Genomic DNA, 24,803 nt, shown 5'->3' on the forward strand with positions numbered 1-24,803 from the left:
CTACTTTACTCAACAAAAGTACATACTACAAAACATACTGGCCACAGACTATACAACCAATCAGAGACCAATTACTGTGCTTCTTAAAGAATGGTTGAAGTAGTACAGTAACAGAGCACGAGCACCGGTACAAGCATTCAAGGTTTTCAGGAAACAGATTCACCGATTTGAAGATTAAAATTTTGGTAACAAATACCAAGCTGGCAAAGGAAACAATGAATGCTAATAAGCACCATGCTTTACAGAACATTGCTCGATAACAAGTGTTTGTCGAGCAATGCTTAGGATAAGGAAATGCTAGCAAGTTAGGACAGGAAAGCCCGAAATGAACTCCTGGTTGATGCTGAAACTTCTTTTGCACTTCAAACAAACATCACAAAATGATACTTGCAGAGTTAACAGTATCGAAACAACACTGTAGCACTGCATAATCTGATACAATCTTGCGGCCGCGTACTGTGTTTTTACAACAGTGTGGACAATGTTACAATTTTCTCAACCGACAAATCAAAGAACAGCCTAAAAAATGGCTTCTATTATTTTAAAAAACAACAAATGAAAGTCAAAATACCTGAAGAATTCTCAAGTAGACAAGTTGTCATTTAAGCAAAATAGCCTGGGACCATTGTCTAAGAACAAGATAATCGTTTCACTCGTAGGCCCTCTAAGCTATAGCATAAGAAGTATATTTATGAGACATCCCCTTCAGGAGGTTAGAGATGAAGATTGTTGAATTCGATCAATTATCCTAAGGTAGAATTTCCATGATGGATTACTGTCTGCTATTGCTTTCTGACCAAAAGGATGATCTTGAACATAGAGTTGAACATCATGACACACTGCCAACCCTTCCAAATAAACACGAAGATTTCCTCCTGGCCCTGCATAAGATAAAACAACAGGATATGCATAATCCAATAAAACAGAGAATGGAAAGCTAAACATAACCGGAAGACTTACCTAAGGAGTTGTCTTTCTTTTCGGTGAATCTATATGGATACGGAAAAATAGCTGTGTGTGGCTACAGAACATAAATAGTCATTTCTTAGATGAACTTAAAGATGTAGCGAAAAGCAATTGTTCATTTTATAAGACTAATTGTACAGAACAAGTATGCATACTTACAGGGTTGCAAATGGCTTTATAAGGAGAATCATCTACAAGCAATGTGTTTGATGGTGAGTATTCTCCCTTTTCCCATGGAAGATCATGATCCTCTTTGTTCCACAATTTCTTTAGTTCCTTAAGAACCAGTGGCTTATGCATGTTCTCAATGGTTCTATACCCAGTATCAGTGCATTTTGATTGGTCCTGAGCAGACACACATCAAAAGGAAACTGCTTTTAAAAATTTAATCTACTAGGAATTATGCAACAGCTGTAGCAATCATCACACAATAATAAGCGTCGAAAAGCAAAGAGAAACTACCAATGTGAAGAAACCATTAAGAAATCAATTTAAGATTCAACTTAATAATGAAATTGACTTTGGAACCTCCATTCAGCAAAAAAATAATACAACCTCCAAATTATTAGCCTGGCTGCGAGGCAAACCACCTGATGGAGTAAGGAGAGAGAAATCATGCAAGGATCCCACCAACTTTTGTACCATGGTCCCAGCATATATTTTGGCTGAGGAAGAACTCAAATGTTGGTACTATGGCCTTACAACTTTGGCATTCTGAACATAATTTTTTTTATTAATTCTAGAAAGCCAATTAAAGATCACGAAATGAGAGAACAGATTATACCCTTCAACAGTTTAGAAGTCTTAAATAAGCTTCATCCTGAATGACCATGAGAGAAATAAGACTTTCAATTATTTTAGACACCTTAATTTTTTTCATCAATAGTACATGAACTTAAAAGTGGATCAAGAAACTTGCTACTTACTGGTTCTCTCAAAAATACCACTCATGATACAAAGAATATCTAATTATCTCAAAAGAAAGCAAATGCCAGGTAAGCCTTTGACCCTACAAGTGAAGGTAATGGCTTCCCTAAGAAGGACGGAGAGATAAATTAAAAAACTCTTCCTGGTTTAATTAAATTGCAATGAAGTTGTTATGCTCCAGTCTGTGCAAGCTTCTCCTGGGAAGAAATGAGGATCACAACTATATCTTAAAAAAAGGTTCAGTGAATGTTGTCAGTTGGAGAGGACAGGATGTAGGACTAACCAAGCTAATGAAGTCACAAAATTATAGCAACAAAAGAACATTTTGAATGTTATTTTCACATTACATTGCATGACCATATTTCTATAAGGTTCTAAAGGAAGATGAACTAAAAACATCTGTGGCCTTTATAATAATCAAACTCATCTCTAACTATTCTCCAGTAAAAAGTTGCATAGAGACTAAAATACTATGCACATACATTGGGTAAAAAGTCGCATAGAGACCAATGATTTAAAAAGGCACTCGGGGGCTCGCCTAGGCGCTCGAGCGAGGCGAGGCCCGAGCGCCTCGCTTCACTTCCAGGCGGCACGCTTCAAAGAGGCACCGCCTAGGCGCTCGGCCGAGCCCAGGCGCTGGGCGCTTCGAGCAAGCGCCTGGGTTAAACCAGGCAACCGAACCAGGATTTTAGGTCTGGTTCGGTCTCCGGTGGTTAGTTGGTTCAATCGAACCAACTAAAACCAATATAAGTTGTCGCTGCCCAACCCTAACCCTGCTCGTTCCCGCTGCCGCTCTTCCTCCCGTTGCTCGCCGCTGTCGCTGCTCGCTACCGCTGCCGCTGTCGTCGCTCCCGCTGCTCCTGCTCCCGCTGCTGCTGCCGCTGCTCGTCGCTCCCACTCCCTCTTCGTCCTTACACTCCCGCTGCCGCTTCCTCTTTTCTCAGTCAGCACCCCCTTACACTCCTCTTCCTTCTTCTCCTTCAGTATACTATTAACAATATATAGTATACCGCTAACAGTATATTAATAATAGTATTTATATTTATTAGATTAATAATATATTTTGATTTTAATACTATTAATTTTTATTTATTTGAAATTATTATATTTAAATAATTATATTTATTAATTATATTATATATTTTTATATTTTAGCGCCTCGCTTCACTCGGGCGAGTGCCTGGGCAAGCGCCTAGCGCCTCGGGCGTTTTTTAGACCTTGGCGCTTTTGGCGCCTAGCGCTTTTTAAATCACTGATAGAGACTAAAATGTATTACTGTCAACCAAGGTTTGGAAAACATTGGGTGTATAATAATACACCCAGTATTCACTGGTCTGACAGTCTAGCGATACATGAACCTAGGTAAACAAGATGGTACGCCCAGTAGAGGGCCTGTACCATCTGGTTCAGGGCCTATATCATCCGATAGAAACATGCAGATTTTTTTTTCAAAACTCGATTTTTTGTAGCAGCATACTGACACTCACACATAGTACAGACCTATATGGTGTCGATTGGAGCCCTGACCGATCCATGCACATATATTACGTAAAAAGTTGCATAGAGGCTAAGATAGATAAGTGAATAGTTGCTATATTAAGCAAGAACCCAAGATGGTTTCTCTTAAACAAGAACCAAATACATTTCTCCAAGTCAAATTAATATGACAAAATACAGTTTTCCTCTCATGAAAACCCATAGTAGAATATCATCACCAGTTAGATAATAAAGATGCAGCAAAAGGTCTAGAAGTCAAGCAAACTTCTTAGATGAATCAAATATTATCATCACCCAAACCTTGTATAACATTTCTCCTAGTCAAATTGACATGAGATGAAAAATAAAAAAAAAAGTTCCTCCCTCAATTCTATACTGTTCAAAAATGTTGTAGCAACTACTAGCTTCTATGTTACTAATGCAAAATGCAAGTTTATGAGCTTTCAAACATCTTAACATGTAATTCCTAAACTAATTGTATTTCATGGTGAGTGATCATCCATGTATGTGTCATTTACATTATGGATCTTTCAGAATAGCATACATCTTACAACACAGATACAACTTAATCAATATCGGAATTCATGATAACAAGAGACCTCAACTTTTTTCATGAAAGTTTCATTAATTCTAAACATGTCTGTCCATGTGTGATCATTATGGAATCCTAAACACATACTTGTGTAACATTTTTTTAACATAATAGAAATAACATCCTGGATTATGGAATTACTTCATTAAAGTCAAGGATAAAATCAAATCATAAACATCAATTACATACCCCAATCTCTGTTCTAATTAATCTTTCTAATTCCTGTGAAACTGACATACATACATAAGTCTGATTGCAAAAAAAAATTGCAACCATACACCATTTTACAACATTATTTTTCCTGATCTCGCTCTACCCTCAGGAACACAACCCAAATTTTTTTTCTGCTGGCTAGTCAGTCTTCCTGTTTGCTGCTTAAACTTCAAATGTCTTTCAAGTTAAGAGGTTTTACCGTGTCAATAGTTAATGTTTTAGCTAGTGCACTGTCAAAAAACATTTGTTTAGATAAACAGATCTGCTAGGAAATGAGAAACAACACCTTAACAACACCTACCGGGTTAAGCAAATATTAAAGTTTGAACCAACTCATAAAAACAAACAAGAAAGCATAAAAGATAGACAACTCCTGGAGAAAGGGAACATTAAGAAAGCAAAAAGATATTGAGAACTTACCCAACAAAACAACAATTTATGTTTCAAGTCTCCCATGAGATAATCAACCACCTTTCTGACATTATCACTGAAGGGGTAAAACAAAAAAAATGAAAACCATCAAAAGCATAAGGTAAAGCTAAATGGCACCGAAATAATGTTGTACCATTTGCTTATTAGGGACTAGAAATAGGAAAAGTTGAAGTAAAAGCAAAAAATAATAATCACACCTTTTTCTTGAGGACCAGACACCTACATGAAATCTCTCAAAACAGAACTTCAGAAAATCATCACAGAAGGGCCTTTTGAAAACTGATACATAGTGCAAATGTAATATCAATCAGCATTTATAACTTGCACCCGTTGCCTAAAGTATAATTACTAATAATAAGTAAATCAAGAAGATACTTCACCTGATTTTCCTGCAACTCTCATATGTGCTCCATGATACTCGGTAGTGATATCAGCAAGTAATCCATTCAAATCAAGGACAAGTAGCTTTTTCCTGGAACGAAGCGATGTTTCTGCCATCAACAAGACAACATCTTTTGAGACATTACTCATCGATGAACGAGCAAACTCCTTCTCCTGACCAGTGGATGCATCAGTATGTTTATGTTTATAGTCTGCAGCATTGTTTTCGTCAGTAGCCAATTTCACCCTCTCTGATCCAATTCGAGTTCTTGATTGGATAGCCTCCACAGAGTGGTTCATTGATGGGTCATCCATGAAAACTTTATTATCCATTTGGAATGAGAAACTAGCACATTCTTCATTACATGAACCCAACTGATTATGTTGCTTCATAGGTAAATTTGGAGAGCTTAGTTTCTCTATCACACCTCTAATTGGTGATGGAGGTACACTCAACCCTTCCTTCATGCCAGCAGGAAGCAATTGCAAGCTTCCTTCTTCAGCAGCGGTATAGCACTGCTGACCCTCGCCAGGGTAATCCAACAAATTTCCAGTATTCTGTGCTATTTCTTTGCTAGCTGCTTCTGCATTTATGTCACATTTCACCTCCATATTTCTCTTTTTACATTCATCTGATGCAGATATCCTACTAGAACCATTAGCATTGACAGATGCAGCAAACGGATGAGAGGTGCAAGGTCCAGCTGTGCAGACTTGTTTATCTGATGCACAGCTTGTGCTTCTTTCTTTTTTCCTACCCTTCCTACCGTGGATAGAACTGGTGCCTTCTTTCTTTAATAAGTTTAAGGATACATCGACTGTGGTTTTATTTCGTGAAGCTTGATTAGCACACACATTAGAATCAGTATCTTCCACATCAATGTTGGACATCACATTGTTCTTGATGGTGTCAACATTCTGGGAGTTGTCAGGTTTCCTTTTCTTCCTCCTACGTCTTCTTCTCCTTCCTGCTTTGTGCATAAAATCTGTTTGCGGGATCACCTCCTCCATTTTAGAATCAGCAAAGGCATCAGTCATAGCATCAGTTTCTTTCTCCATCAATGCTGCTTGATTGCTCGGATGAGACACTTCATCACCCTTGGGAACCGAGACCATTTCAGAAGTCCCAGATAAAGAAGTAGCAGAATTGGTGTTCGAGAATTTATTTTTTAGTCTTTTTTTGTTCTTCCTACAACGCTTCGTGCTGGTGCCTTCCAATATGATAAAGTTGGAACTGTCCTCTGGTACTGTGACACTCATTTCAGCAGTATCTATCAAATAAGAATTATCAGCAAAGTCTTATTTCCCTTGAGTCTTTTGGGTAACTTCAGAGATAAAAGAGCTATCTTCACACTTGCGGTCAACTGCTCCTTTTCATTTGTCCACACAGTCTTGTGTTTAAAAGTCTTTTCAACTAACTGGCAATATATAGGGATTCTGTACTCTAAGCGGTCTCTGACTTTTGTTTTCTACCAATCTTTGTGACATCCACCCATGAAAAAAACTAGATGTTATCTATCTAAATTCATGCATCTAAAGTCACATAGGATGAAATTCCATCTTTCACTTATTACCTAAAATTCTCATAAACACATTCATGCAAGTCCTATTCCAGACTTCCCTAACAGAGCTCGTTAGTAAACTCAACTCAGCTATACTTTGAAGAACATTCTGACTAACTATTCAGAAGGAAAGAAACAAATCACCAAGTCAACAGGGCAAACAGATCAACGGAACTAAGAAAAAACATCAACTTACCAACAATCCTACTCAATCGAGAGTTTCACATCAAAGGGGAAAAAGAGAAAACAAGTACCAAGGAAGCATTGCGCAAACAGATTGGAACACGAACAAAGCAAGAGAAGCAAGCTCCAGCGCCTGATTCGGCGGCGTAACTTCACACAACCGCGCCAAATCACTCGCAAGGGAAGGAGAAGAGAGAAAAAGAAGGGAGAAAGACCGAGCCTTGACTCGATCTACTGGAGATTCAAATCTCTGTTAGGGTAGAATGAAAACACGTAACTTCCAGAGGTAATCAGAAGAGGGAATCCGCACCTGAGTTGGTGTATTTGCACTTGCGCATCGCTTTCTTCTCTACCACTGCTCCAATAGATAATTCTACTTCTACATCTCCTCCTCCCCCTCCCCCTCGAGATTTCGTCTCTTGGGAGACCGACCTCACCGTTACATTTGGCCGCGTTGCGGCTCGCTGCTTATATTTGGCGGATCTCTAATTATTTTATCGTGACCGTCCGATCATTATCTAACGGTTGATTGCTATTGCCATCCAAAGAGGGAAAGCCGCAACGCGAATCCATAGACCGGACCGGCCCAATTGTAATCCTTCCTGAAACCGCTGTCCCTCCGGTAATGGCGACTAGGGTTTTGGCCAGGCTCCCTCTCCGTCGCATCCTCTTCGAATCCCCGCCCAATCGATCATTTCCATATCGAAAGATCCGATCTTTCTCGAGACCTTCGAATCACCATGCAGCAATTCCGTCGGAATCCCCGTCAAATCCCCACTTCTCGCGACAAGTTTCCATCGCCGGCCTGCTTCTGAGGTACGGTTTCCCCCAATCCCAGTTGCACGAGTTCATCCGAAAGAACAGGTTTTTGATGGGTTCATCCCCTTCTGATGTCGAGAAGTGCATAGGGATCCTCTTATCCTTTGGCCTGAATCAGGATTCTCTGTTTTCGATCCTTTCCTCTTGCCCTTGGACTCTGGAACTAGGGTTTTTAAGGAAATGGCAGACGGCCTTCTCGGAACTACGGTTGCCGAGCCTTTCTCCTTCATTTGTCCGGAGAGCACTCGAGCAGTCTGCAAAACACCGAATCGATCCGAATGATCTCCACCGCGGTGTGCAGGTCATGAAGATTCTAAGCCTTAATGATAAGGCTATGTCTAGGGTTCTGGAAGAAGTGCCTTTGACATTGATGAAAAACCCATTTGACATTGGCTGTAGGATTGATATCTTGAAAGATTTCAGGCTTAAGAATGATGAAATCAATAGGATTTGTTATCTCTTTCCTGGATTCTTAGCGTATAACGTCGACAGCCGGTTGAGGCCTTTGTTTGCGGAGCTTCGAGACTTGGATTTTACTCCAGAGGAGGTTAGGAAGATGCTACTCAACAATCCCAAGCTGCTGCTCAGCATGGAAGCTGGAGAGCTTTCTCGTTGCACTGATTTACTGAATAGTTTGAAATGCAGGGTACCAATCAAGAAGAAGATTCTAAGTAATGGTCGACTAATGGCATGCACTGAGGTAAAACTTAGAGTGGATTGCTTGTGCTGCCATGGTTTGATCCATCGAGATGCTTTCAAGGTTTTGTTTGTGGAGCCGAGAGTGATCATATATGATTTGGAAGACATAGAGAAGAAGATTGATTTTTTACTCCACAAGTTAGGTTTATGTATTGAGCATCTAATTGAATTTCCTGACTATTTGGGTGTGAATCTTGAGAAACAAATAATTCCACGTTTCGATGTCATCGAGCACCTGAAATCAATAGGAGGACTGGGTTTTAATGTTGGATTGAAGCATCTGGTGAGACTTAGCAGGCTGAAGTTTTACAACCTGTTTGTGAAGCCATATCCAGAGTGCGAGAAGATCTTTGGGGGATCGATTAGAGAAATTAAACCGCGACACCCAACTGGGATGTGGAAGCTGTTTAAGCCACAGAAATTCTCAGATACGGAGGAGGATGTGAAGAATATGAAGCTGTTCATGGAATCTTTGGCCTAGTGCAATTTGAACTTAATTTATAATTGCTTTATGACTTGAAAGGCGAGTAGAAATCGAACTATAAGGTAAAACTAGTAGAATCCATCTTGAGTGATCTGAAATTGGTGGACTGACAGACATTTGAACAAATTATTTACCCAACTTACCCTTGATCATATATCATCAAAAGGTTCATGCAAATGAGGTACTGACCTGTTTTTTTGCTTTCGAGTCCATCTCCACATTAGCATGAATGATAACACTTTTTAAGGGTTGTAACAGGATGCTAAATCAATTATTTTCTTTCGGAAGGATCATCTGGTGATTGGCACGCGGAAACCATAAACATGCTCTCTCTTACAGTATTCTGGAGCACAAGGAGACGATGCGCATTCTCAACAAGATCCTGGTTCTGATGAAGCAAATGCCTGTTTCCAAGGATGATATCTTGCAGTCCAATGTCATATTTACTTGTAGCACACTGCCGAAGCCATAATGTCATATCCGTGCTTGATGTGCTAACATGAACATGCCGAGGCAAATGATCTGAATGCTGAAGTCTTATCAAAATCACCATATGTCATGGAGTAGCAATCGAAGGAGCTTCTGTTTGTATTGTCTTGTTTCTTTTTTGTGAATGATCAATTTGCTTCGCATAAGCTCTCCATTTCTGGTAAAAAAAAAGAAAAAAAAGAAATCTCTTATTGCTGCCATGAAGGCAAGTAACATTACTTGTAAGCAAGCCCGACATACGGTGAAGTTGTATAAAGTTGTATAAAGTTGTATAAAGTAACATTACTAGCATGGTAAAGTTGTATAAACCTGTGCTCAATTTATCTATTAGAAAGGTAAATTGTCAATTTAGGGAGTTCATTCCCAGAGGACATATTCTAGTAATGTTTTGGTTGCTGGATAAAATGATGCAGCTTTCGGCTTGTATTACATGTTTGGATTATTTCTTTTAGTAACATCCAAGCATTATTCACCATATTGATTCGATTTTTTTAGCTGCTTCTCCAGCAGCCTTTCTTCGAAATGGCTGAGGAGGCAATTCAAGGCCGCAAATGTTCTCTAGAAAACACATCGCCATATCATCACTGACAACAAACAAATATCCATCAATCAGAGCAAAACTGAGAGACATGTTAGGGAGTGTATCCATTCTCGTGTTGTTTTGCAGGAAAAGACCATGTCCATTACACCCACTTCTGATGATAAAAGCTTTGCAGGAAAAGAATCACATTGATTGTAGAAAGAATCAAATGACATCTCCAGGAAGAGTTGATAAAAAATTTCCCGGGGAAAAAGTGTCTGTGATTGTTGGTAGAACAGTCACAGTGCTGAACTGGGCGCTCCCAAACACTATTTATTGCCGTATAAAAGGGATCTTGAATGATGTCTTGCCGTTGCTGCTAAAGACATTTAATGGGGACAAAACTCACAGCAGATTTGGATTCTCCCGTGTGTGTCTCGGCCACAAAGATGAACACTTCCTTTCTGCAACATGTTATGATGCAACTTGCCGATTCCCAACGATGGTGGCAATCAAATCTCTTCGCTTACAGCACAAAGCCTTTCTGAAACACCAACAGACGCATAATTAGAAAAACTTCATGGCACATGAGTGGGGACAATTCATGTTTGCTATATTTGCATCATATCATGTTCTTAAATCCAGCAGCCAGCTGCCATCACTTGTTGCTAGGTAGTGACTCGGAGGACCTGCAGATAGCAGGGATTAAGATGGCAGAAACTGGCTTCGTCAGGGCCTTGATTGAACCAAATCTTCTTAAGCTTTGTCCTCGTGACTTCCTAATGAACCTAGGATATGTAATAGTGCTCACTAATAGCAACAACAACAACAACAAAACTATAAAGTCCCAATTAGTTGGAATCAGTTACATGAATCTTTTGCCGTAATGAGATCTGTAAATAATCACATCTTTAGTTAAGTTATGGGTATTTAAATCCTAATTTCAGTTTCTATTAAAGTCTTTTCAAGTCTCTTTACTTTTCGTACCATCAATAGTATCGTCTTCTAACTTCTGATTATGTAATGATGTTCACTAATATATAACAAAAAAAATTATTAAAAATAAACAAAATTGAACATCCTCTTTGATCAGTCTGACAGCACCAAAATATTTGTTGTCATCAAAATGCCAGCATTTTAGGCTGTAATTTTGCTAATAAAAGAGTATCTTCCCTACGGCTGGAAGGTTTGATCTAATTTAAAGAGTATGCATACTCCAAAACAAAATAGCAGGAAAATAAGAGAAAACAAAAAACATAAAAAGGTGCAAAGTAACTAATTGTTTGTAAATAAAGAAGAATATTCTTACTCAGATATTCATATGCTACGATCATCGTGGTTCCCCATGCTGACATGCTGAAAAACCTTGGTCCTAGTCCTCTATAAAAGCCTTTCCATCCATCTTCAGCAATCAATCTTTTTACTACTTGTCTTACATTTTGTTTCTGCATATTGTCCATAACCTACAAGATACCAATTCACCAGAATAAATTGAAAATTAAACAAAATATATATATATAACAGATGTCAAGAAAAATCAATGTAACTACCTTATCCAAACAGTCAATGGAACGGATAAAATGAAAAGGATGACAGGTAACAAAGAGTCGTACTCTTCAATGTGCTCAAGTTATCAAAACATAACAAAAGCCCAAGACAGATTTCAAATTTGCATGATGTTAAAGTTTCACATATTGCCATGTCCCAAGTGGTGATGGTGTCACCTTGTGGCACCAAAATCTGCTGCTGATTTTTCTATACATAAAAACTGATGCCACAGTGAGACTGAATTATTAATGTATCAGTATGTATCAAAGTGTAATTAATTGTGATCTAAAGTACCAAGAACTGTACTTCTCCATTATAGTGTTTCTAATATGGCATTCTTCAGTCCCTTGGTTTGAGCTAATCTTTTCAAAATTGCAAATGTGTCATTAGCATATGTGCATGATCGTTGTATTCATTACAACATATACCAAATTGCTAAAAATTGAAAGTACAAGCAGCAGACTATATGAGACTGTAGAAACGAAGCTTTGGGTTGAAATTAGAATTTAGAACCAAGAAAAACTTAGTACAGCCGGAAATTAGTACCTGCAATCGTGTCTTTATTGTGTCTAGAGGAGTTGTGACACAAGATGCCACAGCACCTGCAATGATACCACCAGTTGCTTGAACACAAACTATCTTTGACTGGCTAGGAACATTTTCCTTGTCATTGCCATGACCTAGGAGCCTGCCATGATGTAGACCAGCAAATATATGTAGATAATTCTTGCTAATATGAGGCACATAAATATGAAACATAAACAAACACACAAAGATAAGCTTGTGAATGTTTGCAAGTGCACATGCACACATAGAAAAAGGAAACATGGAGAGTGAGCAAGTGCGCCTCTTGCATACATTTATATTCAGGTCAGTGGACGCACATCCACTGAGAAGGTAGAACTTTCAACGGATTGGATTTTTCCAAAGACAGTTTGAACTGGATAAGAATTAGCTCTGATCCAACAATATGACTGGCAATTCAATCTAGGTTATAATCCAACATAAATCTGTTTAATACAGATGATACTAAAGTATTATTATGTATAACACCTTTTTTATCTTGTTATGTCTAGATATTAGGTAGTATATACAGCACTAGTTATTGTACTGATCTATTCAATATGAAAAATTCATACCAGTCAGGGCAAATCCAATGGTGCACATTAAGGCTAGACCATTTACAGCTAAGGAGAGGAGAAACCCCCATTGCCCTTCCCCAATACCATCAGTAATGGACTTGAGGTTGATCCAATCCATATCCAATCCATTTATACCCAAGAGAAATTACATATAGAGAGAGAGGAGGGGCGGAGGGAAGGAGGAAGGGTCTAATTTGGGAGGAGCTGAATAGATATCACCAAATTTAGCACTAGAAATAGCCTGTAGCTCATTTCGCAAAAGAGATTAAGAAATGGATAGATCATATTTTAGACCCAAGTATCTCACTAAACATATTTCAGGACACTACAATTTGTCATCTACCTAACAGCCCACTTTATGACAAGTTCTTGACTAAAAGCATAAGAATGAGTTGTGATGTGTTGTAGTGCTCCAGGATGTATGCTTGGATTTGTTCATAACAAGTGAGGTAGACATGAATGTTCCTTTTAACAAGAAAGATGTACATGTTTATCACATTTCTGTGTTGGAGAGAGGTGGTGCACGACTGATGGATATATTTTAAAAAGAGAGGCCTAAAGAGGAATTCAAAACTTGTGCTTAAATAACGATGATATAAGGTAATCCTTGGCTTATCCTCATTCATAGAGGGGGAACACCAATAAACTCAGAATGTGTCAATAAGCACTACTTTCTTAGCCTATTCTTCTTCATAAGGGTGTAATAAACAGGGATGAAGATAATATTCAAGATGTGAAGAACTCAAACTTTGATGAACCACAAGTACAGTGATCTAGTCTGTCATGCAGCAAGTCATGTGAATCTTTAAAAGTCAACAGTCCAAGATTTGAACCAAGAACCCATACATATAGATAACATTCATTTAAAGTTTATTATGGAAAACAAATTATGAGAAGAAAGGCCAATTACATATCAGCATCAAGCCTTACAAGTTCAGTCGATGTATATTTGCAACTAAGCCACAGGAGTTATGGGTAACACATCAGCTAGTGATCAAATAGAGAATATTTTCTCTCATGCCAAAAATCAAACAGATAACCTATCAAAAATAAAGTGCCAAAACCAAAAAAAAACTTTAAAAGGCAAAAAAACAGGCATGAATGGTATTTATGTTGATCAAGATACAAGATTCCCTTTTCTGGTGTTCATGAGCACTGCACATGATCTGCATTAAAGAATCAGCATGCTTATCTCATATACATGAAGCACTAAACTCCAAGTACATTTTCATTTGCAGCTTATAGAAAATATCTAAACATGAACAGCAAGACAATAAGATGTGAATAATCTATAAAGTAAACAGATTACATCATCATCCACATGCAAGCTTTTCAACATAAAATAACAAGAAAGGCCAGTATTTTACTTCCAGATGACACGTTGGCTGGAACCATAACTTGCCCACCACACAGCACTAGAAGGAGAATATGTCATGACAGACAGACCAAATCCTCTGTACAGTCCACGGATCCCATCAGACTTGATAATTTTACGAGCCACATCAAATCCACCATTATACTTCGCGAAACCAGAGTATCCTTGAACCATCAACTTTTGGCTAACCTAGCAGAAAACAAAAGAACAAAACATGATCTTACAAAACAAATCAAATCAGCAACCTCAAACATAGTAGGCAGACTTAAGTCAAATACTGAGATATAGTCAAGAGTATAGTTTGAAAAACCTGGCCCTAGATAAACAAAATCCAGAGGCAGTAGTTCATAGTCAGGGAAAATTACATTGCATACTTTTCACGCCATGGTCCCTAAAACATATAGCATCTGATATGACCTGGCAAAGGTTGACGTTAATAGATATCGTCTATAGAACTGAACTAAGTAATGCAACTTTACATACGAGTATTTTCTGACTTTGGTCTATGGCTCAGAAATAGCATTTTAGAAAGACATACCCAATTATTCAAAAATAAAGATGATGAACTATCATATGTATTTAACTTCTACAGCTAGAATAATAGGAAAAATAGCATTTCTTTGACAAATTTTCCATTGCTATGTAGTAACCAAAGGCAAGCTCCTATCCTAAAAGCTACAACCACATGAAGAATTGCTTGGGAACAAAGAATCAGCAAATGATAGTAAAAAAAATCCTGCAGGCTTAGAGCTATTCAAGTTAAGAGAATAGATTCTTCTATAACTTATAAGATGAAAGTATACTAGCAATTTACCAGATAAAAGAAAATTAAAGTAAATATAATGCATGATGCATTGGTATGTTTTCTCACACAGGATAAACCAACACAGAATATTGGACATTGGAACAATAAACAGAATAGAGACAAGTTGAACAGATTATATTTTAGCTGATGGCTTTAAGGGGATAAGCCACTTTTACATTTAACAAGCAGCATAAGTGTAGAACCTAAAACCATTTTCGTAACAAAATTTATCACCCACAGAAGTCATAATCCACATGGAAAAACCTGCATGCTCAAAGATAAGATGTAGACAGTCAATTAAATAGTCAAATACCATTAAGGGACTCATTGTAAGACCAGGAAAAAAGCATTTTCCAAGAAGATTATCTTTTAAGCTGAACTAAGGTTTTGATATTTCCTTGATGATTGGAACTTCAGACAACTATGCTTATTCTGTTACAAACATCTGAAACAAAAAAATACTGCTAATCCACTATCATGATTGAATGAGAAAAATAAATCAAAAACTTAAGATCCATTCAATTGATGGAAATTTTGTCTGCCTATTCAGATTACTTTTTTAGGTTCTAGTGAGCCAAGAATAATGTAATTTGACTTGTTTCACTTGTTTTCAAAGAGAACAAATCTTGATATTACATGGAGAGAAAAGTCATGTAAAAAGTACTCTCGAAGGGCAAAACCATATTCACTTGGAAAAATAGAAAACAAAAAATGTTGCTTGATCTGGAAATTAAAAAAATATAAGAAATTGTCAGAACCAAGAATTATACCACATCAATAGGAACAAAAACAGCTTGGGAGCACAGAGATGCTGACATGCCAGCAATGCCATTTGCTAGGGCAGCTTGAACTGGTTCAGAGAGCTTAAAGGGTTCCACCAGGTTTAGTGAAGCCACTTTTGTCATTTCCAAAGATGTCAGGAAAATGATCCTGGCGGGAACAGCTCCGGTAATAACTGTGCCAAAGCCCCTATAAAGACCAGGTATGCCATCAACCTTGAGCATATTTCTGAAAGCCGAAAATGCATTCTTCTGTACAACATCACTTGAAGCAACCTGCATCCTGGTCTTTATGACAGAAAGCGGATATAGAGCTACAGTAACACCACTAAAAATTCCAGCTCCCACAACAAATAACTTGGTTTTGTCGAGCCTGCAGAAAAGAATTTAGTAGTAACCAAAAAGCACCAAGATTGCTGAAAGCTCAATCAGGAACAGACAACAATAGTACCGTAAACTTGCAATTTAAGTACAACTAACAAAATCCGTGAAATTTGTGACAATCACGGAGTGGGGTCAATGATTATAATTTGATCCCACCAGAATCCATAAATGGCACTCACACATTATGCAAATCTTGTTGAGCTTGAGCACTTGATCTTATCTATCAAATAACTTCTCGTATACTTTGTAGTTGAACTATCTCAAGCCTATCTCTAGAACTTAGTTTCTCTTTTAGTTTCTCTTTTTCCATTTTCTTTCATATAACATCTTAGACGAAAATCTAATTAACCATGTTTTGATGTATAAAGGAATAGAAGATCTATCATAATTTAAATCAAGAACTATGAGCTATAAAATCCATCCTTGCTTTTGGTTCCAACATCAAGTTATAATTTCTTGAAATACTCCTCAACTTTACATGGAGTCTATAATCACCATTGACATAATTGTTTAATTGGTTTGGCTGCTTAACTAACAAGAAGAAAAAGGACTATATCGAGAAACCTTATAGAAAAGCCAAATAAATTATCAATGCTTAAAGAATAAAAAAAACAAACAAACAACACCTGAAGAACACTAACAAGCATTCAGCATATTAACTCAATCAAATAATTTCAAATAAGATATCCATAATACTCAATTAAACGATAAATGGGTTTTGGGTTTGTATTACTTTTTTCATTAGAAAGCAAAAACCGAATTCTTGATAAAGAGTAAAAACCACAGCAAAAGAAAAGGCCAAAAGTGCTGAAAAATCATAATAGGGAGACATTCTGATCCATAAGATATAATCAAGAACAACCCAAATCGAAATACCCACAATTTGAGGAAGACTTTGACGTGATAGCAAGTAATGACGCAGACGAGACAAGTAAACCCTAAATTAGGGTTTGGAATAATCCAAGAACACCAAAAAGATTAGACAGAGCAAAAAAAGGAAGATATAGTCAAGAACAAAGGAAATGGACAAGCTCACAAATCCGAGGAATCTAAAGAAATAATCAAACGAACTAGCAAGTGGTTGGCAATATCCAATAACACTAAAAAACCGAACACAAGATGGAACAAGTACGAGAAAACTAGGGAAAGTGTCAGACGAAGTAGCAAGGGGCGACCAGTAGAAAGGTAATCTTTGAACTGATGGTTAGCAACATCCAAGAACACCAAGAGAATCAAATATTGAACGAGAGAGTAAAACGCCAAATATAAGATACGAGGAAACAGAAGAAAGAACCAGACGAATTAGCAAAGGGCGATCAGCACAGAACAATCCTTGAATGGATGCTTGATAACAACCTAGAACACCAAGAAAGATTAAATCTTGCGCGAGAGATGGTAAACTTTGACCACAAGACCAAGAACAGCGCAAAAAAAAAATAGAAAACCAAGAAAGAGTAAATCTTGAGGAGTAAAATCGGAACATAAGATCAGGAACGACGCAAATGAAAAATACGAGGGAGAAAACAAAAGAATCAGAAGAAACTCAGCAAGTGGCGACCCAGCAGAGAAGTATTCTCGAAATGATGGTTAGCAACATCGAAGAACACCAAGAAAGATCAAATCTCGAGAGGGATACAGAAAGAGAAGCTTACTTGTCCCAGTTGATCTCGGTCTGGTCGAAAGATGGAACATTAGGGCGAGCGATCTCCCTCGAAGCCATTCCCCTTACCGCCGAACCGAATCGAGAGAAGGGGTTCGTCCGCGAACGAGAGAGAGAGAGAGAGGGATCGAAGAATAGCAGCGGGCTCCTCTTGGCTCTTGCCCGCGACTTATAGCGACAGCGGGGCGGCGGTGGCCGCGAAGTGGGAACCGAGTCCTCGAACCATTGGGCTAATGGATCCTCTCCAACTCCTGCACGAGTGGACGCATGATCGGACCGTTATTACTACGTCGTAGCGGTTGGGCCCACAGTATCTGACGGGCTTGATGGGGTATTTGACGATTGAAATTAGAAGACACACAAATGGGAAAGCAGATCCTCCCGTCGCCTCAATGCCTTCTTCGCTTGCGCGACAAGAAAAAAGCAACAAGATTTTTTATTTATTTACTTTCTATTTAATTATCTTTTTTATTTATTTTTCTTCTCTTCTTAAATCGAAAAGCATAATAATAATAATAATAATAAACGAGGAAGGAGTCCATAAAAACAGCATCCCTTAATTACAACTTAAATTAACCCAACACCCATCTATCGAAATAATAATAATAATAATAATAATAATAATAATAATAATAATAAGGATGATGATTAGGTAAACGTGACTTGACCGAGTGAAATAACCCGCAACATTCTCAATTTATTCTCTTAAATAGATTTAGATTAACTTATAAAATATATATATATATATATATATATATATATATGATGATATGCTATTGTTGGTTTTAACTTAATCCCATCTCAATCAAATTAATAAACGGATTATCACATCAAATTAGTATAAGAGTCCTTCTATCATTAAAGCATATTAAAAGGTTCTAGTAAAAAAGAGTTATTCATGTATAGAATCAAATGGTATGTTACACCATGCAGTTTTTTCTAAGCTTTGTCTCGAATATGATTTTGAACTGAATCTTATCAAAAGTATTATATTTAAATTAGAGATATTGGTTTTATAAGAGGTTGTAGTAGAAAAAAGTTATTCATATATAGAATCAAATGGTATGTTACACCATACAGTTTTTTCTAAGCTTTGTCTCATTTACATTGTTAGGATACGATTTTGAACTACATTGAATCTTATCAAAAATATTATATTTAAATAAGAGATATTGATTTATAAGAGTTTGATTGGTATGTTACTAGTAATTTCAGTCTAAGCATTTTGAGCTAATGGTTCAGACTTAACAAAATTAACGAGTCTATATCAATTAAGTCAATCAAGATGGGTCATAATAATTTATATCAAAATTGATTTAATATTATGATATAATGAGAGGTTTACGTAGGAAAGGACAATATGTAAATAAAGCTAAAGAATATGTCATAAGTATATCATTATTAACTTCGGTTTAAGCAGATTGAGTAAGTGATTCGAACTCAATAAAATTAATGAGATCATTCTCATAATTGAAATTAAGATTAACTGAGTATGGATATAATGAGAGGCCTAATAAAAATTGATTACTCGTGCACGGAGTATGACATAACATAAAGTTATCATGGGCTAAGCCTCATATATATCATATTATAATTTGATTTTAACCTATATTATTTCTCGAGGGTAACGTGAAGCCGTAACGATTTAATGAATATATTACTATTAATTTAAGCTTGAGTATTTTGAGATAGTGACTCAAATTCATGAAGTTAATGAGTTAGAATTAATTTATCTATAAAATCAATCATAACAATTGATAATAAAGTATGTGGATCCACCACTAAACTAAGCCTTATATACATTAAGGTATTGTAACACTCCCAATGAGCTATAAAAGTTAGATCGGCTAATAAAGATGTGATGGATGTATTATTATTAACTTTGATGGATATATTATTATTAACTTTAGTTTAAGTATTAACTAAGCCTCATAAATTATTATTATTAATTTATCCATAAAATCAATCATATCAATTCATAACAAAGAATGTCATGACGTGAACCCATCATTAAACTAAGCCTCACATACATTAAGATATTATAATACTTCCGATTTAGTCTCACAAAATAAACTAAAAATTAGATTGGCTAATAAAGATGTGATGAGTGTACTATTATTAATTTTAGTTTAAGTATTAGCTAAGCCTCACATACTATTATTATCAATTTATCCATAAAATCAATTTGATAACAAAATATGTTATAACGTGAACCCACCACTAAACTAAGACTCATATACTAACACTCCCCGTTTAGTCTCACATCCAAAATGAACTAAAAGTTAAATTAGCTAAAAAAAAGATGTGATGGCATACTATTATTAACTTTGATGGATATATTATTATTAACTTTAGTTTAAGTATTTTGAATCAATAATTTAGGCTTAATAAAGTTAAGTTTATATATATATATATGTATGTATGTATGTATATATATGTATATATATATACATACATACATACATACATACATACATACATACACATATATATATATATATATATATATATATATATATATATATATATATATATATATATATATATACATGCATACATATATATAGAAAATAAATAAATGAATATATGTAATCTTATACAAAATTGTATATGGCCCAAATATATAATAAATATAAAATATTATTTTATATAAAAATAATATTTTAAAAAATAAATAAATTTTTACTTTATTTAAAACATAAATCATGTTAGTTTCCTACTAAATCATTTTGAGAATCTTGTAATTTAAAAAAAGATCATAAAGTACTTTCAAATTTTAAAAATTACATTAGCATCTCATAAATGCTAAAATGCTAATAAATAACATATTTCCATTACAATATTCAGGTCAGATATGATTTCAAAAAACAATAAATATTAATTCATATTTAAAATATGCATTGGGCTCCAATACACATTTCAAATTTATTTCCAAACACATCCTAAATCAAGAATGTTGCGATAATAAAATGAATACATCAATATTATCATCCCACAGTCCTTAATAAGTAGAGGATATTGGAAATTTTCTTAAATTTAATCAATCAATCAATAATATACAATTTGCACGTACACACATGTACATGCATAATTCAATTGTGTGTGTGTATATATATATACATACATATATATATATATATATATATATATATATATATATATATATATATATATATATATATATATATACATATATAGAAAGAAAGGTTGCCTCAAATTGGGTTCCTCCTTCAGTTGCACAATCTCACACTCAGCAGTTTCAGCTCTTTATGCTGCCTCAACACAAAAACTGGATCTGTATCTGAGTTGTAATCTAAAAGCTGCATTGCCAGCTGAACATAAACTATCAGATTCATGATTGCTTTTTCCACACTCAGTTCATGGAATTTGATGGCTTTCTAACAATAGTTTATACAAACGTGGCTGATCAACGAGTGGCGCATCCATAGTTCATATTTGTCGATCATACTTTGATCATCTCTGCAGAATCCTGAGCTCAGGAGAAATTGAATTTGGTGATCACACAGAAGTGAGCTCTGTAGCACACTCTTGATCGCAAAAACTTCAAAATCTTTGGGCACCTCTGTGATCTCAGGATTACTCATCGGAGTATCTGCTGCTATTTGGATCACACTCAGGAAATTTTCAACGAGAATGCGTCGAAATAATCGATGTTCTCTCTCGGTAATGAACTTAAATCTGCCAACAGACATCCCTCGTTGAAGAGGGAAACCCCACGTTGTGGAGAGCAACCACACCACGATCGATGGCATATTTGATTGTGTACTCCGGACATCATTTGATTGCCTGAACCCATCGACACTCGTCGGTTGAGGTTCGATGATGAACTTAGGAGATGTGTTAGAACAGAGTATTGCATATCAGTTCTTCATCGATTTTGATGCGGAATAATGCAACACGTGTATCGTACTTGAGACGCACAATTTTGCTCGAATCATAGCAGCTTGTGGTTAACCGGGATGAAATCCTGCGTCTTTAAATTCAGCATCGTGTTTGGCTTTAATTTGGGATCCATGCATCTTCGGTTTCAGGACTGTGATGAGATGATGAAACTGGAGTCTTTGGATCGTTTCCGCTATTGAGATCTCGATGATGACTGCCGATACTTGTTGTTCATCGACTCCGAGGACGGGCTCCGGTGTTGCCAAAGGTCAGCTCATCTCTTGCAGCCCATTTCTTGTGTGTTCAAAGATCGAGAAAGATACAAGACCATTTCAGGTTAGGCTAAAACAATTGATAAACCAAGATAATAGAAGCAGACATGCATCTTCATCATGCTCCTTACATTGAAAACCAGTTCCTTTGAATGAACATGGAGGGTGGTTAATCTTCAACATTCTTATCACGATATGCTGCATGCAGATGTCTCATATGTGAAAAGAAGAAAGCCAATAAAACAAATCTCATATGTGTCTTTAGCAAACAAATGATAGCGATGCCGACTGCGAGCTTCTTCATCATAACAAATACAAATTGCAGTAGATATCACAACCGTAAGCCTTCGATTTCTTTGCTCGTGTTACGATGACTGTGCTACCGTGATAGGGGGTATCCGACAGAAGTAGTGATCTTGGAACCTAGTACGAGTTGCACAGAGTCTACACGAGTGTTCCTCCACATGAAAGAAGAAAAGGAAAGGCTAGGTGACAGGATGTCGGCCTGCAATAATTGTCAGCCAAGGTATTGAGGTGCTCGAGGTGGAAATGGAGAGTGCAAGTCACTCAGCAGAAAGTTTGAAATAAAGGATGAAGTTATGGAGACCATGTGAGCGCATCGAATACATGGCTAAGGGGGGGGGATCATAAATTACAAGGGGTCCAGCGGAACACAGGTCCAACAGTAGTAGGCAGGAATAAAGTGGAAGACAAGAGACTCTGTTGCAAGCAGACACTCCTCGTCTTGGAGATCTAAAGGATCTTCAATGACTGCCAAACAAGATGTTGATCCATGCAGCCGAGCGACCGACTGTTGACATAATCTTCAACCCCTACTATTGCAGTACGCTCATAGGATCACAGCGACCGCTGCCGAGGCACAATTCTTTTGCATCTTTCGGACGTATTTGCCTACGTGAAAGTATGTATACATACTGTTGCGCTATCGCATGCTTGCATAGCTCCCACTGGTCTAATGCTCCGTCGGCGTGAGAGTACGGAGTCGAAAGCAAGGAAGAGATTTGCTGTTGATTCGATCCGGTACAGAAATGTCAAACGAATGATGATCAAAGCCATTTGATCTTTGACCGGTGCAGAAACTAGAAAGAAGAGTCCGGGCGTGAGTGAATGTGGTGCAATAATGTCGACCACAAATGATCAACGAGCGTGGCCAGAGAGGATGGCATTTCTTTGTGGAAAAAGAACAAGCAATTTGGGGAGCATCAAAAGTTTGACTTGGATGCTTGGCGTTCGTAGAGCGCAGTGCTGCCGCAGGCTTTCGCCCTGGCATGTGAAGACTTCAGAGTCGTGTGTGAAGGACGGATGATGAACTGCTGTTCCATCTAATCCAACGGAGTCGAACGAGGATACTGAATCGGGGCTCGGTTTGGTTGCGAGTATTTGGAAAAGAGGGCAATGATCGAGTTGAAGTGGAGTTAGAGTCGACGATACATCTGTCGAATTCCCACCAAACCTGGCCATGCCGGAAGAGGTGGAGGGCAAACAGCAACAGCATCGAGAAGGACGAGTCCCGAAACCAAACAAAAGCTGAGCCAGAGTGGTTTAGATTCTTCCTGCAACATGTTGGTTGGAAGCATCACGAGCGCCTGAGGCCGGCTGCTCTTTACCAGAGTTACCTTTGCGTGCGTGCGTGCGTGCGTGCGGAAATTGAGATGTAGGAATGGATCGCTTCGTTCCTCTTGGTCGAGCTTGACTTGGCACGGGGTAGTTTACATCGGAGGAGAGAGAAGTCGACTGTGACACAAGTCAAATAACAAGAACAAGCTGGTCCATGGCCGGCCATGTGATCGCCACTGCCACCGTTGCTGCAGGGAAACAGTGGGTGTATGTTGCAGAGTTGTGCGCATCATCCAACGACATATATGGGAGTTTGAGCTTCTTGGGAACCCCTCCCTGTATTCTCTCTCTTCCTCACGCTAGGTCCCCCATGTACGGTGACTTGGCCCGCCGGCCTATAACATTCCCCCCCTCTCTCTCTCTCTCTCTCTCTCTCTCTCTCTCTCTTCTGACTCCTTTTGGTACGTGCATGGGAGGAACCCAGAGGTCGAAGAAGCACTCGTGTGACAGCAGAGATCCCACGTGGGCGTGCTCAGAAGTGATCTTTGTCCTCTTCCGTTGCCCACGAGTGCTTCCGCTGCTGCTGCTCCTCTCTCTCTCTCTCTCAGCTGCTAGATATCAATCAGCAGCAGGGACCGCACGTAAACAGTAGCATTGTTTGGATTATGGAGGAAGAACTGTTGGAGTTTAATGCAGTCGGGGACCAAAAAGAGAGAGAGAGAGAGAGAGAGCTCGACACAACGCTCTGGTTTCCATCGCCATGGATTAGAACGGAGTAGGCTTGGAATGAGAAAGGACGTGACAATTGTATCGACATGGCGTGGAATCATATGCCACAATATATGGCAAATATAGAGTGGACCAGAATCCATATGTTTGGTCTACTTTTGACTTTGATCACGGTTGGATCATATTACAAGTGGTTCGATTGTATCGACATTATGATTGTTTCCGGATGTGACGACCACCAAATTGACATCTCAATCAACTTCCAACCCCCTCATTCCTCCAAGGAAAAAGAAATCAAGATGCATTTAAGTATGGAAAAGGAAAGCTTCTTATAGCACACGGAAAGAGGATGAGGACAAGAGAGACGCCCTCGTGCAAATGGTGTTTTGTGAATGATTGAGATGCTCACCATCCTTTTGTAGAACCCAAAGGCCAACATTAATGGAGGGGGGGAAGGCATAATAATTTGCTTACCGTCCTACTTGAATCGTATAATTAATATATGCATACATCTTGATTTCTCAAGAGTATATAATTAATAATGTTATTTCATCATAACATGTTTAATTAATTTCCAAGTAAAATCTCACAAGTGTATATAATATCCTCTCAGGTCTACTCTTTCTCGTATTTGTTTGCACGTACAATTATACGGTCCTCTCCTTGTTCGTGTCATATATAGATGGTACACACCATGGATGGATCAGCTTCTTTGGTGCATGATCTCATTGCCCTATGTGTGTGTGTGTGTGTCTTTAGGGACTAACATTCCTTCCTCGTGCACGCGTCCCTCTCAAGGCTTCAATCTCCAAATCGATCAGTACAGTCAAATCGAAGGTGATGTGAGATTGGAGCATGATCATG

At 37.6% G+C, this 24,803-nt stretch overlaps 3 protein-coding genes across 7 annotated transcripts; 1 reads left to right on the top strand and 2 right to left on the bottom strand.

Annotated features, from left to right (window-relative positions):
• Positions 1 to 395: 395 nt before the first annotated feature.
• Positions 396 to 7,219, bottom strand: LOC103982140 (uncharacterized). Of its 4 annotated transcripts, XR_671470.3 has the most exons (8): positions 7,064 to 7,219; positions 5,008 to 6,279; positions 4,825 to 4,906; positions 4,616 to 4,682; positions 1,126 to 1,311; positions 961 to 1,021; positions 572 to 881; positions 396 to 456 (listed from the first exon to the last, which is right to left on the bottom strand). XR_671470.3 is itself a non-coding variant. In XM_009398957.3 (7 exons), the coding sequence occupies exons 1-7, from the start codon at positions 7,089 to 7,091 to the stop codon at positions 706 to 708; spliced, it is 1,872 nt and encodes a 623-aa protein (XP_009397232.2). In that variant the 5' UTR covers positions 7,092 to 7,219; the 3' UTR covers positions 396 to 705. The 4 variants fall into 4 exon arrangements, 3 of the variants coding, with proteins under 3 accessions (XP_009397232.2, XP_018681112.2, XP_018681113.2); XM_009398957.3 differs by having other exon boundaries at positions 396 to 881; XM_018825567.2 differs by having other exon boundaries at positions 396 to 881; positions 5,008 to 6,987; positions 7,064 to 7,169.
• An 18-nt stretch (positions 7,220 to 7,237) lies between these two features.
• On the top strand, positions 7,238 to 9,617 carry LOC135635526 (transcription termination factor MTERF15, mitochondrial-like). 2 transcript variants are annotated; one of them, XM_065146639.1, is made up of 2 exons: positions 7,238 to 8,936; positions 9,014 to 9,617. In XM_065146639.1, exon 1 carries the CDS (start codon positions 7,379 to 7,381, stop codon positions 8,750 to 8,752), a length of 1,374 nt encoding a protein of 457 aa, XP_065002711.1. In that variant the 5' UTR covers positions 7,238 to 7,378; the 3' UTR covers positions 8,753 to 8,936; positions 9,014 to 9,617. The 2 variants fall into 2 exon arrangements, with proteins under 2 accessions (XP_065002711.1, XP_065002712.1); XM_065146640.1 differs by having other exon boundaries at positions 9,044 to 9,617.
• A 238-nt stretch (positions 9,618 to 9,855) lies between these two features.
• LOC135635527 (uncharacterized) lies at positions 9,856 to 17,609 on the bottom strand. Its single transcript, XM_065146642.1, has 6 exons — positions 17,450 to 17,609; positions 15,405 to 15,786; positions 13,822 to 14,018; positions 11,859 to 12,000; positions 11,074 to 11,227; positions 9,856 to 10,308 (listed from the first exon to the last, which is right to left on the bottom strand). The coding sequence occupies exons 1-6, from the start codon at positions 17,515 to 17,517 to the stop codon at positions 10,277 to 10,279; spliced, it is 975 nt and encodes a 324-aa protein (XP_065002714.1). The 5' UTR covers positions 17,518 to 17,609; the 3' UTR covers positions 9,856 to 10,276.
• Positions 17,610 to 24,803: the final 7,194 nt, after the last annotated feature.

Source organism: Musa acuminata, chromosome BXJ3-4 (assembly GCF_036884655.1).
Source record: "Musa acuminata AAA Group cultivar baxijiao chromosome BXJ3-4, Cavendish_Baxijiao_AAA, whole genome shotgun sequence".
In the NCBI taxonomy this organism is placed as follows: domain Eukaryota; kingdom Viridiplantae; phylum Streptophyta; class Magnoliopsida; order Zingiberales; family Musaceae; genus Musa; species Musa acuminata.

Excerpts from the sequence above, each read along its gene's own strand:
- LOC103982140 (XM_009398957.3), bottom strand. The coding sequence starts at position 7,091 with ATGCGCAAGTGCAAATACACCAACTCAG. Across the intron at positions 4,683-4,824 it reads GTCTGGTCCTCAAGAAAAAG|TGATAATGTCAGAAAGGTGG; the intron begins GTGTGATTATTA and ends TTACCCCTTCAG. Across the intron at positions 1,022-1,125 it reads ATAAAGCCATTTGCAACCCT|CCACACACAGCTATTTTTCC; the intron begins GTAAGTATGCAT and ends TATGTTCTGTAG.
- LOC135635526 (XM_065146639.1), top strand. The coding sequence starts at position 7,379 with ATGGCGACTAGGGTTTTGGCCAGGCTCCCTCTCCGTCGCATCCTCTTC.
- LOC135635527 (XM_065146642.1), bottom strand. The coding sequence starts at position 17,517 with ATGGCTTCGAGGGAGATCGCTCGCCCTAATGTTCCATCTTTCGACCAG. Across the intron at positions 15,787-17,449 it reads ACCGAGATCAACTGGGACAA|GCTCGACAAAACCAAGTTAT; the intron begins GTAAGCTTCTCT and ends TCTTTTCTGCAG. Across the intron at positions 11,228-11,858 it reads CAATAAAGACACGATTGCAG|GTTATGGACAATATGCAGAA; the intron begins GTACTAATTTCC and ends GGTATCTTGTAG.